At 38.6% G+C, this 12,623-nt stretch overlaps 1 protein-coding gene across 4 annotated transcripts in view; it reads left to right on the top strand.

Moving 5' to 3' along the window:
- Positions 1 to 12,623, top strand: part of LOC113048119 (KAT8 regulatory NSL complex subunit 1-like) — a 51,009-nt gene that overhangs the window by 36,093 nt on the left and 2,293 nt on the right. For all 4 annotated transcript variants that reach the window (XM_026209678.1, XM_026209672.1, XM_026209695.1 and 1 more), the window contains 12 exons: positions 2,444 to 2,585; positions 3,427 to 3,522; positions 3,899 to 4,011; positions 4,137 to 4,332; positions 6,828 to 6,993; positions 8,661 to 8,843; positions 10,099 to 10,266; positions 10,408 to 10,547; positions 10,626 to 10,744; positions 10,851 to 10,908; positions 11,642 to 11,754; positions 12,240 to 12,483. In XM_026209678.1, coding sequence (XP_026065463.1) covers positions 2,444 to 2,585; positions 3,427 to 3,522; positions 3,899 to 4,011; positions 4,137 to 4,332; positions 6,828 to 6,993; positions 8,661 to 8,843; positions 10,099 to 10,266; positions 10,408 to 10,547; positions 10,626 to 10,744; positions 10,851 to 10,908; positions 11,642 to 11,754; positions 12,240 to 12,483 — 1,738 coding nt within the window. The remainder of the gene's footprint in view (positions 1 to 2,443; positions 2,586 to 3,426; positions 3,523 to 3,898; positions 4,012 to 4,136; positions 4,333 to 6,827; positions 6,994 to 8,660; positions 8,844 to 10,098; positions 10,267 to 10,407; positions 10,548 to 10,625; positions 10,745 to 10,850; positions 10,909 to 11,641; positions 11,755 to 12,239; positions 12,484 to 12,623) is intronic.

The raw sequence follows: 12,623 nt of genomic DNA on the forward strand, positions 1-12,623 counted from the left end.
AGCCTCATTCCTGTCTTTGTCAGCCTCATCAAAATAGATTGCTTATTGTTGAAATGTCTGTGCTCATTGTCTGAAAAATCGGTTGCACAAGTATGAACAGTTACACTTTTTATGGCTTTACATAGTGTTCTGATGTTATAATATTATTAGTCATTTAGTCATTTCAATTGTTTATTGGAAATATATTTTTTAATTATATTATTGTTATTATATATTAGTCCACCCAAAAACTTAAATTGTTGTTTTGTTGTTGTTGATTTTTTTGAAGGGCATTAAAGAAGGTATTTTGAAGAATGTTGGGAACCAGATAGAGTCAGTTCCCATTGAATTACATTGTATTTTTGTCCATAGAATGGAAGCCAGCGGGAACCAAAACTTACTGTGGTTTGAAGTTAAATTTGAGTAAAAGTGTACTATTGATTTTATAAATAGTTTTACGTAGCTTGATGCTGTATGGTAGCACTAATGCACCTGTTACCCTGCTAGTAAATTTCATGATGTAGGCTATGCCATCAAAATAATTCACGTAAGGTTGTAAGAAAATGTTTTGTTTTCTAGAAAGACACTTTATAACAAGAGGATAAATTTATATTACAACTAAAGGATTTGTGGAGCGGGAGACTATAAAGAGTGGATAAAGATTTTCATTTTCATGCAGTGTTTAATGACCCTATATTATGTTAATGTTCACCTACACTGTGAAGGGACCCCTTTTAAATCTTTTATATTTAATTGAATATTCACCAGGTTTGTTTTTGTCAAATATAGCTTGATGATTGTCATTTACTTGATTCATCTAGTTATTAGAACACCTAAAATGTGTTCATGTAGAAAAGTTGTGGGGGTTTTTCAGTCAGTTGAAGGGTGGGTACAATTGGGACTGGATGATATGGCCAAAAATTCACATCTGTGTTTTTTTTTTTTTTGGCTTAAATTTGAAATTTAAATTTTAAATTTTCTATTTTGAGAGCAAAATGTCTCTGCATCCTCTGCTTTATTCAGACGCGCTCATATCAATCTACTGTAAATCGATAAATGGTATTGCCTCGTACCATACCCCCCAGCCCTAGGTACAATCTGTGCACATAACCAGGATGGTACCAATTCAGTGTGGTTCTTGGACTACAAAAATCTGTCATTTGATTGGTTGTCTATAACATCACAAATGATAGCTTGATGACATGCAGTGGCCTCACATAAATCATTTTGTCCTGCCCAGTGTGCCGCTAACATTCATGCACAACAAAGGGACTGGATTGTGAGGTGAGCTTGTCTTTCTCCCATTGAAACAAACTGTAAACTTCTGATTAGTGTAAAAGGACCTTAATAAGTTGGGTCTACATGTACATCTGAGAGTGAATCGCACAGGATAAAATCACACAAAAATAAATAAATTTTGAAGAGACTTGTTTGTGAGTCTATTGATTGGTATTCTCTCATGTCAAAAGAAAAGTGGAGTGAGGCTTCAGACCAGCTGTTGTTGTTGTCAAGCTCCTCTGAAGCAGATCTGAGTGTAATTCCTGTCTATTAAAAGCATTCTTATTCAACTGTCAGAAGAAAAAACACAAGTAGTGATGTGTGTTTTTGTCTTCCGTACACTTCTTGGTTTCCTTCTCGTCATTCCCATCTGTGGTCACAGTGATGCTTTTCCTTTTTTCCCTTCACTTTCATCTCTCAAGTCTCTCGCTCTCTGTCTGATTCAGGGAAATCTTGAGTCATGTTTGTTGTACTTCAGATGAAAAAAAGAAGCCGTTTATTTCGACCTCGTGTTTTGAAATCTTTTTGTTTTCAGTAATATGCTCTGGTTTTTACTTGGTTTATGTTGCCTCACTGCAAGACCCGAGAGACCAGAGGTTATGCAATAACTGTGGCTAATGTAAAGAGATCGGAGTTCAATTCAGTGCATTTCTGACAGTGTTTGACTACATATTATTTCTTTATTTTCGTTTTTGTGAAGTTTAATGGGAGAGAGTTGAATGTTTTTTGGGAGAAGTCTCATTGAATGGCCTGTGTCAAATGGCTTGCTGGATTCTCACGCACACAAACAGCTACAGGAAGTTTTGGATGGAACTTATGTTCTTGGTTAACTTCCTGTCAGATTTTGTTTCTCGGTTTTGTTTTCACACTTCCATCACACTGTGTTGTGGAGACAAAGGTTACTGGATGTTTTTCACGCCACGTCACTACACCTTACTCTTAAAAAAAAAAAAATAATAATAATAAATTGGCTGTATTAACAGTAGAAACAGGACTGAAAAATTGTGAGGAACAGTCTGTGAATGACTGAAACCAAGATATAACTGTGTATGGTCCACATACACACCATGGCCTAACTTATTAGAGCTTGCCCTTACCTTGCTTTGTGTTAATCCAAAATACGAAAACCGATATTTCTGAAAACATGGATACACTTGTAACCAGTATATTTCTGTGTGTTTTCCAGATGTAGGAGAGCAGAAGGCCGTTATGGCGTTGACCGAGCTGCCATCATCAGTCACTGGAACTGGCTACAGGCCCAAGTCTCGGATCTGGAGTACCGTATACGCCAACAGACGGACATTTACAGACAGATCCGCTCCAGCAAGGTGTGCACATACACACAGCCATGCACATTCACTCGGTTTACTTTGTGCTGTTTCACATCCCATGGTGAGGCAAACTCTTGTGGGAGCATTGTTTCCAGTTTCTTTTGCTCTCTTTTGTTTCAAAGTGCTGCTTTTACAGCCTGTTTTTCTTGTGTGATTGAACCACAAACAAAACATTTGGAGACTGTCGTCATTATTCATCGGACACATGAAATGATGGCTGTATTTTAAGATCGCCGTGAAGATGAAACTTCAGAAATGAATTGACGTATTGGTTGTCAGTTCATTGGTTGTCAATCAGGATTTGTATACCACAGTTCAAACAGGAATAAGTGACGGATTGAAATATGAGAAATAGTCAAATAGAAAAGCTTTTGTAATATTTATAATTGTAATATTTTGCAGTCTTACTGTTCTTATTCTCTTATTTAATCAAATAATTGCATAGCTGAGCATAAGCGACTTCTTTCAAAAATATTTACCGTGTTAAGTGCCAACTTTTCTGTGCATTTGTCAGGTTTTTTGAAAATGTAATTAGCATGTGATAGGTCGGTGTTGATAAATGTAATATTGACTGTAAACAAGCTCTGTTTTTAACAAAGACCTTGCTTCTACAATGACACTGTGAGAAATCTAAATGTAATGCACAGATGCTGATCTCAAGTTGTTTATTTTAATTAATGCATAACACACCAGCATCAGATTGCAGATCTTCTGTTGTTTGCTACTGCAGATAAATGTGTGTTCTGCCGTTTCTGCAGTGAGGAACTAGTTTTTAGCTAATATATAAGAGAGGTTTTCAAAGGAAGTTTTGGTTTATAATGTGTATGTTTCTTGATAGGGCTCTGTTGTACTTGGGGAGAGCTCGGTGCGTGAGTCAGTATCAGAAGACAGCAGTGACTCAAGGACCAAGACCTTTACCTGCCCTGTCCCAGGGGTAAGACCAGGAGCACAGACCCATAACAGAGCTCAGTATAGAAGCATGTGTTATTTGATTAGAAGTAATCAGTTATCTATAATAAAACGGTCTGTCTAAGATCCATTAGTGTGTTTAATTCCCACGCAAACAGATTAAACCCTCATGATATGGGCCTACGCACAGCCTGAGAGAAAGCTGGGTTTGTTGAGCAAGAGAATTGAGAAGAGGGGCTACAAACACTCAGTCCTTTTGTCTGTTGTATGCAAAGCACAACTGACCTTTTCATCCAATTAGAGTAGTGAAGAAAAGCAGCAAGAACCATTCAACTCCTCCAATCTCACCCAAATCAGAGGGATGTCCGTTCCAGCATCACATTTGTTTTTTGTCTTTTTAGGAGCATGATCCTGCTGGAGTGGAAACGTCTGTATCATCCAATGGTATCGTCCCAGAAACCGGCTTGAGGAAAAGCTGTGGACCTGCGAGACAAGTCAATGGTGTTATCAACAGGTATGAAAGTCAAATAATGTATTATTTAAATGTGCGTTCATAAATTTTTTCCCCCTTCATTAAAAAGTAGAAATGACACTTTTATTGTCATGCTCATTCAAGAATGATTTCTTCTCCTCATCCAGTTTACGGCCTAGTTCCCCCGTCACCTCGGCCCCAGACGAGCAGATCCGCTCTGAGTCTCAGCAGAAGCTGGAGATGGGTCCTCAGGCTTCTCCTGCACCAGACAGCACATGTGTGGCAGCCCGCACGCGTCCACTGCTGTCGTGCAGGAAACGCAGAGTCCTCCGGCCCGGCTCGCTCACCAGTCTCAATCGCAAGGTAAGGAGAATCATGTTCCTTCTCAAGAGCTTGGTGTAGCTTTGAGCACAAAGGGCTGTTAAGACTGAGTACGGGATAAATGCTTCACATATATTTGCACTTCACAAATTTAGATGTGTTAGAACACCTTTAGTATTTGAAAAAATAAATAAAGCTAGACAAAGGTTTTGCACTACACCTGGACCATACTAGGTTTGAATGTGCTCTTGTGATTTGAAAGTCTACAGAAAGCAGAAAAGCATACAGCCTCAGTAATATCCTTGTAATGGTTTCCATGTGGAGTTCGATGGATTAGTCATATAATATTTAATGTTTCTGGACATTTTCGTTAATGGTTGATGTTTAATTTATAGAATCAGGATTTCGGTTCGGAGGTTTTTCTGTGTGAAATAGTAACCAAGTAGCACAGAAATGTTTATAATTCATCACCTCATGGCTGGTTGGGACGTGTTGTAACAGTCCATGTCTAACCGGCAGCTGCCCTCTGAATCATGGAACAGTATCTGACATGATCATAAGATGGATACAAAGTCTCAGCACTTCTTCTACAGATCTGGTTGCTCTCTGAACCGCCTTTAAAACTCAATTCTTCCCATAACACAGGCCCACTGTGAGCGAGAATGGGCAGGCATGTGCCAAAACAATAAGCGCAACCCCAGTCGAGCTCAGCTCCATTACAAATAACAGCGCTTGTATTGTCATTCAGAGACAACGCTCTTGAAATGTAATGAGAAATGTCATCAATGTTCCACTCTCACTGCCAGTTATAAACTACCTGCTAACCGAAGGATTGTTCAATCCTAAATTTATAACCGGCACTCCAGATGAACACTGCCCCAGTAAAAGGCAGAAGCTTTTCAGATTTCCACCGTTGTGTTTGAACACGGACTGATAGAAGCATACAGCTTGCTTATTAGCTGAATCTTTGCATTTTCTGCTTTATTAAAAGTGACTGCATGTTTTTTGTTGTTAATTTTAAATGTGTTAAGCAATTAGATTTTCTTTCTTTCTTTTTTGCTTGTTATATGATATTTTATCCCATTAATTGCATCAAAAACTACACTTGTATTGCATTGCATGGACTACTTTTTATATTTACAGATTGATTGAACATTGTCATTAAAAACTTGGCAGAATTTGCATTTCATTACAAAACCTGATCAGATCTGTATTTCCAGGTGTTTTCTGGGTGAATGCAGAGAAGATAGTCCATGCTCTAATGTGAAGCGCTCTAATGTGAAGCGGTTGTTTTTTTGTTTTTGAATAAGTACTAGGGTACCTCATGCAAAACTGGGTCAGGATCCATGTGTGGTCATCTGCTGCAGAGATTTGTGTGAGAGCATCAGGTTGGAAGGGTTAACTCAAGTAAACGTAGACAAAGGGAAAGGCTGATCACTGCCAGATCTAAATTTTGGATGCTGGTGCTCCAGAGATTTCATTCACAAAAAGCATATTTGATGATGATCCATGCATGCTGTTTATTAATGTATTTTATTTTTTCCCACAAGGAGAAATATTCAAGTCTTTTTTTTTACCTAGTACAATACTTCTCTTTATATACATGTGTATATATAAAATATTTAGACCTTGCTTGTTTATTTGATGTTAAGCCTTTTCTGCAAAACTCTCTCTGATTCACATGTCATGCTGCCAAGGTTAGTGCTGGGATTGCTGCTGGACACAGAATGGCAATGTGCAGTGTGTTCACAAATCTTTAGTGTCTTAAGTACACTATTCAGAATTAAGGCTCCAAAACATTTAGAAAAAAATGATTAATTGATGTCCAAAATATGCTAAATCATTCCTGAAAAATGTTTACAGAAAAGTTTTGGTGTCCGTAAATATTTCTGTTTGTTTGTATCTATTGATACACTTATGGGTTGCACTTTATTTTACAGTGCGTGTACTAACATGTACTTAGTGTACTTGCAGTGTATTTATCTAAGAAAGTTCTGGTAAAACAAGGTAACTACATGGGGTAGGGTTAGGTTTAGGGGTAGCTTCAGGGTTATTACCTAGTTATTACATAGTTATTGTAATTACTATAATAAGTACATAGTATGAGGAACATGAGGAACAGGACTGTAAAATAAAGTGCTACCCACTTATGTGTTGATCAATTATTACATAAACCACTCTATAGAAGCTTAAAAAAAGGCTCTATATAATGATTTAATGCATTCACATTAATCAGTGTGCTATATGTTTGTTGCAGTATTATTGTTTGTTAATGTTAGTTAATAAAAATACTACTTCATCCTCATCTTAACGTTGAAAACAGCATTTATAAAAAAAAAAAAAAGTGTTCAGTTGCTTATGTCCTTTCTCCATAAAGTATTTATTTCTTAAAGAAAAAAAGTGTACATTGTGATCAGTTCTTTTCTGTAGTTATCTATCAGTTCATGGCTGATATGTAAAAAAAAAAAAAAAAAAAAAAAGTCATACCACTTAATTTATTCACCATTCATAAAACTGGACTAACTTCTCTCTGTCAGGCTCCGAGGTCCGTGGCTCCTCGCTGTGGCTGTGAGCTGAACGCTCAGTGTGTGATGTGCAGTGGACGTGCTCTCCCTCCTGCAGACACCCAACACCAGCTCCCCCTACTGGACCGACTGGCACAGTTTGACCCATGCGTTCACCCCATCCTCTCCTTTACAGACGGTGAGGACACGCCCCAGTCCTTTAATTGTTAGTGTTTTCATTTACGTAGAGTGACAGTATCAAGAGCCGGTTATACTTCACTTTCCTCTCCGTCTCTTGAACAGCCTTGTCTGCCTTGAGTTCAATATATGCACAGTACCACCTAGTAGACTCCTCCTGTCAACATTCACCTCGCGTCTTTGTTATTGTACGTGGAGCATCCGCGTTTTTACCAAAATCGGGATCCATGTGGACAGTGTGTGCGGATGTCCATGTACAGTTCTGATGACGGAAGCAGCATCACACAGACCGTTGGGGAACGCAGATGGCCCTTGTATACTTTGGGCTAAGCTCTATCTATCCATGCTGATCATTTCCTACAGATTGCCTCAAGGATGAGGACTTTTAATAAGTTTTTTTTTTTACTGCATAACAGTTTGGTGTTAATTTAAGTGTTAATTATTCTGGATCTGGTTATTGCACCTCCTAAAATAACCTGCAGGCTGATGTGGGTTTGGGGCAGGTCATAAGTGCTGGGGTCTCAGAACAGTTTTTGCATTTCATGTCTGTGAGAATTCAGTAACAGTCCTTCCCTGCATTGGATTGGATTAGCTGATCAAGCATTCGTCTGCCTGACCTTTGCAGTGATAACCAGCAGAGCAATCTGACTCTGAGCATGCCAGTAGCAGCTAGCTTTGTCAGACTAGCTGAGGGAGAGAGAGAGACGTATTTTCCCTCGGTAATATGAACCTGTCGTCCCCTCTAATCTGGCGTCTGTTGTACAAATGAATGATGGGCGTAGAAGAGGCAGGTGACACCATGGGTGAAACTCGAGTAGATGGAGGGAAAAAAGGAAGAGGAACCTTAGCACAATGAATACTAGAGTTAAGCTCTGATGCCTTCTGCTGGAGAATTGACTCATTACACCGTGTACTGATTTAGAGGTTTGCAGATCATTAGGTCAGTCACTATTCGCATTAGTAAAGCTGAAAAGTCCTTTTGAATGAGCGTTATGTACAATGATGTTGGGTTTGATTCTGAGAAAATGCACATAATTGTCATACACATTTTAATGTATACCTTTAAGTAACTATTTTTTTTTTTACAATGTCCTTTTTACATGTTACATATATGCAGAGTAACATGCAATAACCCAAAATATTATAGTAAGGATAATATTTATATTACTCAGTGCTTAAATTTATAATTATGCTTTAACAAGAGCACCTTAAAGTTCAGCCTTATTAGTCATTATTTGTAATCATTATTTAAAGCACTTTGAATTGTGTAAGAAATGTGATATATAAATAAACTTGTCTTGCCTTATGGAATAATGTTTTCCTTAAATACATTGTAAATCAGTTTGGATGCCAGTTAGTTGAACCTTTCCTGATCCCCTTTCACCCTTTTCCCACATAATTACATGACCTCTTACTGCTATTTCTGGCCCATCTGCAAAAATGGTGTCAGCAACAACAAAAAAATCCCTTGGAAGTCTTAAAGTCATCTTGAATCTGTTCACAACCAGTTTTACTTTCACTATCTGATGTTTCTCAAATCGAAACGAGATATTCAACAAGAAACCAGTTCCGTTGGACTTGTCTATCAGGAATCAAAAAATGAGTGGGGTTGATGTCGGCCAAAGCAAATCTGTTTCAGATGATAATCTCTGTCGTCTTCTCTCTCAGATGTGATGATGAATCTCCACATGCAGCGTGTGCTGAAGGGACACTGGCAGAATCGTCCTCTTGAGAAGATCAGGCCCATCAAGAAGATCTCGCTCAAGCATAAGTTGTGTTTGAGTAGCCGTGTCTCAGACCTGTCATCCAAAGACAAACACAAGCTCGCCAACTCTCTCCTCTCCACAGTCCGTAAGTGTGAAAACTACAACTAAAGGGCTTTATTAAAAATTGAAAATAGGCCATTAAGGCAGCTGGAGATAAACCTGTGTGCCCCACATGATCAGAATGACTGTATCGTGCATGCTAACATCTAGGCTAGTCTACAAAGTAGTGTATTAATCCCCTGCTTCATCAGCATCTGAAATGTCAGGAGCTGAGTTTTCTCTAATGGAGGCAAATTCTCACACCCTTAGGACAGTCTAAATATGAACGCCCCTGTGCGCTGTTAAAGTGACCAGTGAGTGTCTGGCTGTCATTAGCTGCTCTCTACCAGACACTCGTTGCAGTGACTCAGCAGTTATTTCTGGCGTCATAGAAGTCCAGCCACAGTTGCCGACACTATTTCTTTCTTTCATATTCCATGTGTGAATTATTGAACTCTGATGTATTGTAGAGTTGAGTCACATGTAATATAAAGAAATTACTATAATAGGTAGTTCTGTATAATTTAGTCCAATTTATTGATAGATTTTGCCAATACAATCATGTATTTGTTTTGCAAAAACATTTAGCAGATGTTCAAGAATAATATTGCAAAAGTATGAACATTATGTAAAATAAAGGATAATATTAAAAATGAAAAAGATCGAATTAACACGTGTGAAATAACCTTAAAAATAAACTTAAAGATTAAAATGAATAACAGTGAGGATTTAAATGAAGTTAAAAATAAAGGGAAAATAAAATAATGTAATTCATTGTACATAAATGATGTAAAATAAGCCAAGACAAAGTATACGGAGTATCTGGCAAAGAATGAAAAGCATTAAAACTAAAAATTTAATCAAGTAAATAGGGGAAATGGCCAGAATGATAAGTTGAACACGACACACAAATGAAGGAAAAAATCTTAAAGATTAAAATGGAAAACCGTACAGATTAAGAGGTTAAAATTGGCTAGGTTGCATTATTGACACACTATTTTCCTATTTAATGCTGTTCAGTTGCTCTGTTACAATCTTTATTTTTAAAAGCACTGAAATAAATAAAGGTGACTTGACTAGAAATAAACTTTAAATTAATAAACTAAAATTATGTAATCAAAGACAAAGGATGCAGAGTAACTGATACACAAATGTAAAACGGATAACGGTAATGATTAAAAAATTATTTATAAATAAATGTAAAAAAAAAGAAAAAAAAAAAAAGAAAAGCTTTTTCAATATACAGCCAAAAAAAGTTTTATCTTCATCCATTTCATCTTCCTGTTTGCTATTTCTCTCAGGTTTGTCGCATCATAAGGTGCGCTCAGAGAAGGTCTCTCAGCAGCAGTTAGACATCCCAATCAGTGCCATTAAACATGAGTCTCGCCAGCATTTCCGCCAGAGAAGTTCTTTTGACAGGAGTCACGGCCGCAAGAGACCTCGTGAACCCTCGCTGGACTGTACAGAGAGTATGTTGATCATTCTTTTCATTTTTCTCATTCCTGCTTTTATTGGTTTCACTTACTCCTTTTATTGGTTTCAGTCATCTCTCTCTAAATCACCATTGAGTTCAGTCCTGTAACTCAGCACTGTCTTTGATTTGTCTATAGATGCTCCAAAGTCGAATATGGACATGGGGAGTCCATGTCCATCTCTGTCCGCTCTAAACACGCCCACCCACAGCCCCCTGATGAGACAGCCATCAATCTCCGAGACCTCCACACTCCTTCACCTCAACAGCAGTGCTGCCGTAAGATGCTCTTCAAAGCCTTCCGAGTCTGTGTAGACGTGAGAATGAGTTACTTAGATCTGTATGTGACCCTTTCAGACTATTCGCCGACGGAGAGGAGAGAGCCCCTTTGACATCAATAACATCGTCATCCCCATGTCTGTGGCCGCCACCACCCGAGTAGAGAAACTACAGTATAAAGAGATTCTTACCCCAAGGTCAGAGACACAAACTGTCTTTCCATACCAGTGTTCATTTGCCTTATAAATTCAAAGATTTGTTCTTTACTTACTATATATGTTGCCCTTTGCTTTTTCATTGTAGTTGGCGAGAAGTGGACATTTTTGCAAAACCAATATCTGAAGAGGATGATGCAGTGGAGGTACGGCCATGCAGTTGGTCACCCAAACGTTATTGTAGGCTGTTTCAAGCCTGTAAGCTGCCTACCTATACAAGCTTGTAAAACAATGATGCCCCAAAATGCTTTCTTGGTAGGCAGCTCAGTAGGGTTTGAGCTAAAAATGGCTGCCAATATGATAAAAATTTAGACAATTGAAAACCCAATGAATGTCCTGTCTGTGACTGGACGATGTTATGGTCATGTATTACACTTGAAGATGATCACCTATGCATTTTGGGTCGAATACAATCTCCTCTGTTTTCTTTGTATGTAATATTAACTAATTTTATCACACCAGTCAACAAACCGTTCTGACTGGTAGATGGTGCTAATATTGTCGTGGACACTGTAAACTTAATATAGCTCTGCCATCTGAATATCTCAATAGTTTTGTGAATGCATACTTGAGCATTCATTTGTATAAAAAAAAAAGAAAAGAAAAATAGGTGCACTGACACAGCCTTGTGGAACACCTATACTAATGATCTTTTGATGCGAAAGACAATTATTTACTTATACACAATGAGTTCTAGCAGTTCAAAATGAAAAGTACCACTTAATGATTAATGGGTTTACACACAGCCACAGGGATTCTGTAATTTGTGATTTGGCTTGTTAATGTTTAATTTTAGGACTTCCTTGTCATTTTTTTAATTGCCTGCACCCCTGAATACTGCCCGGTGTATGTTTTAATAATCTTCTCCCATTCTCTCAGATTGAGGATCTCTCTGATGTCACATTCTCTCAGCTTCACTTTCCGTATGAAGGGCAGGAGCGTTCTCGCTGGAGTTGGAGTGCCAGCAGCATCGCAAAGAGAAGGGGCAGCAGGTGGGGGAACACAACTTGTACTTCTTTTCTTTGCCCTTTTTAGGAACAATTGCAATTTAACAACTTTGCGTCTGTCTGAATGTAGCTGACCTTTGTGTTTTGTACTTCATGATGGCAAATGAGTTAAGTTTTAAACAGGAGAGAAGAATTGCAGTGAAAAACAACTCCAGGCTGTTCACTTTACCTCAACAATGCAATGAGAACTTACTGAAGCAAAAAGCTTTACAATGACGTCATCTCAGACACACAAAGAATGATTCCTGTTCCAAACCGTAATAGGTTTTGATTAGTTTAGCTGTCGTTGGATTCTGTGTTGCATTCATATTTCAGTCAAACTCCACCAAAGTTTGTTTGGAGGCGGTCTGAGACCCACCTTCTTTTGTTTGGTGTGCACCAAAGTTCAGATGCCAGTTTACACTTATTCACCGCATTCATACCAGAGTCTGAACACACATGATGAGAAGGGGTGATCGTTTTCTCCACAGGTCATACAAGTCTGTGGATGGACGGACCACCCCCTTGCTGTGTGGCACACCGCAGCCCTCATCTCCAGAGACGGCACATTTCCAGGTGCTGAATGAGTACTACTCGGTGGCATCTCCATCCAGCCCTGTCAGTCCAGAGATGCTGATGCTGTCCGGCTTTCACACGCCCGGCTCAAGAGACTCCCAACGGCTGCTGTCCAACGAGGACACGCGCTGCTCCACCCCAGATACCTATGAGGAAATGGTAGGCACCATCGATCAGTTTCCTAGAATTTTTTTTTTAGTGTTTCAGGTGAAGCTAGAGGCTTTATTGTACGTTCACAGTCACATGTGCTCAGTTGTACTGAAGTGCACTTACTACAGGGACTGTCCCACTGGTCAAGC

Source organism: Carassius auratus, chromosome 3 (genome assembly GCF_003368295.1).
Source record: "Carassius auratus strain Wakin chromosome 3, ASM336829v1, whole genome shotgun sequence".
NCBI classification, from domain to species: Eukaryota; Metazoa; Chordata; class Actinopteri; order Cypriniformes; family Cyprinidae; genus Carassius; species Carassius auratus.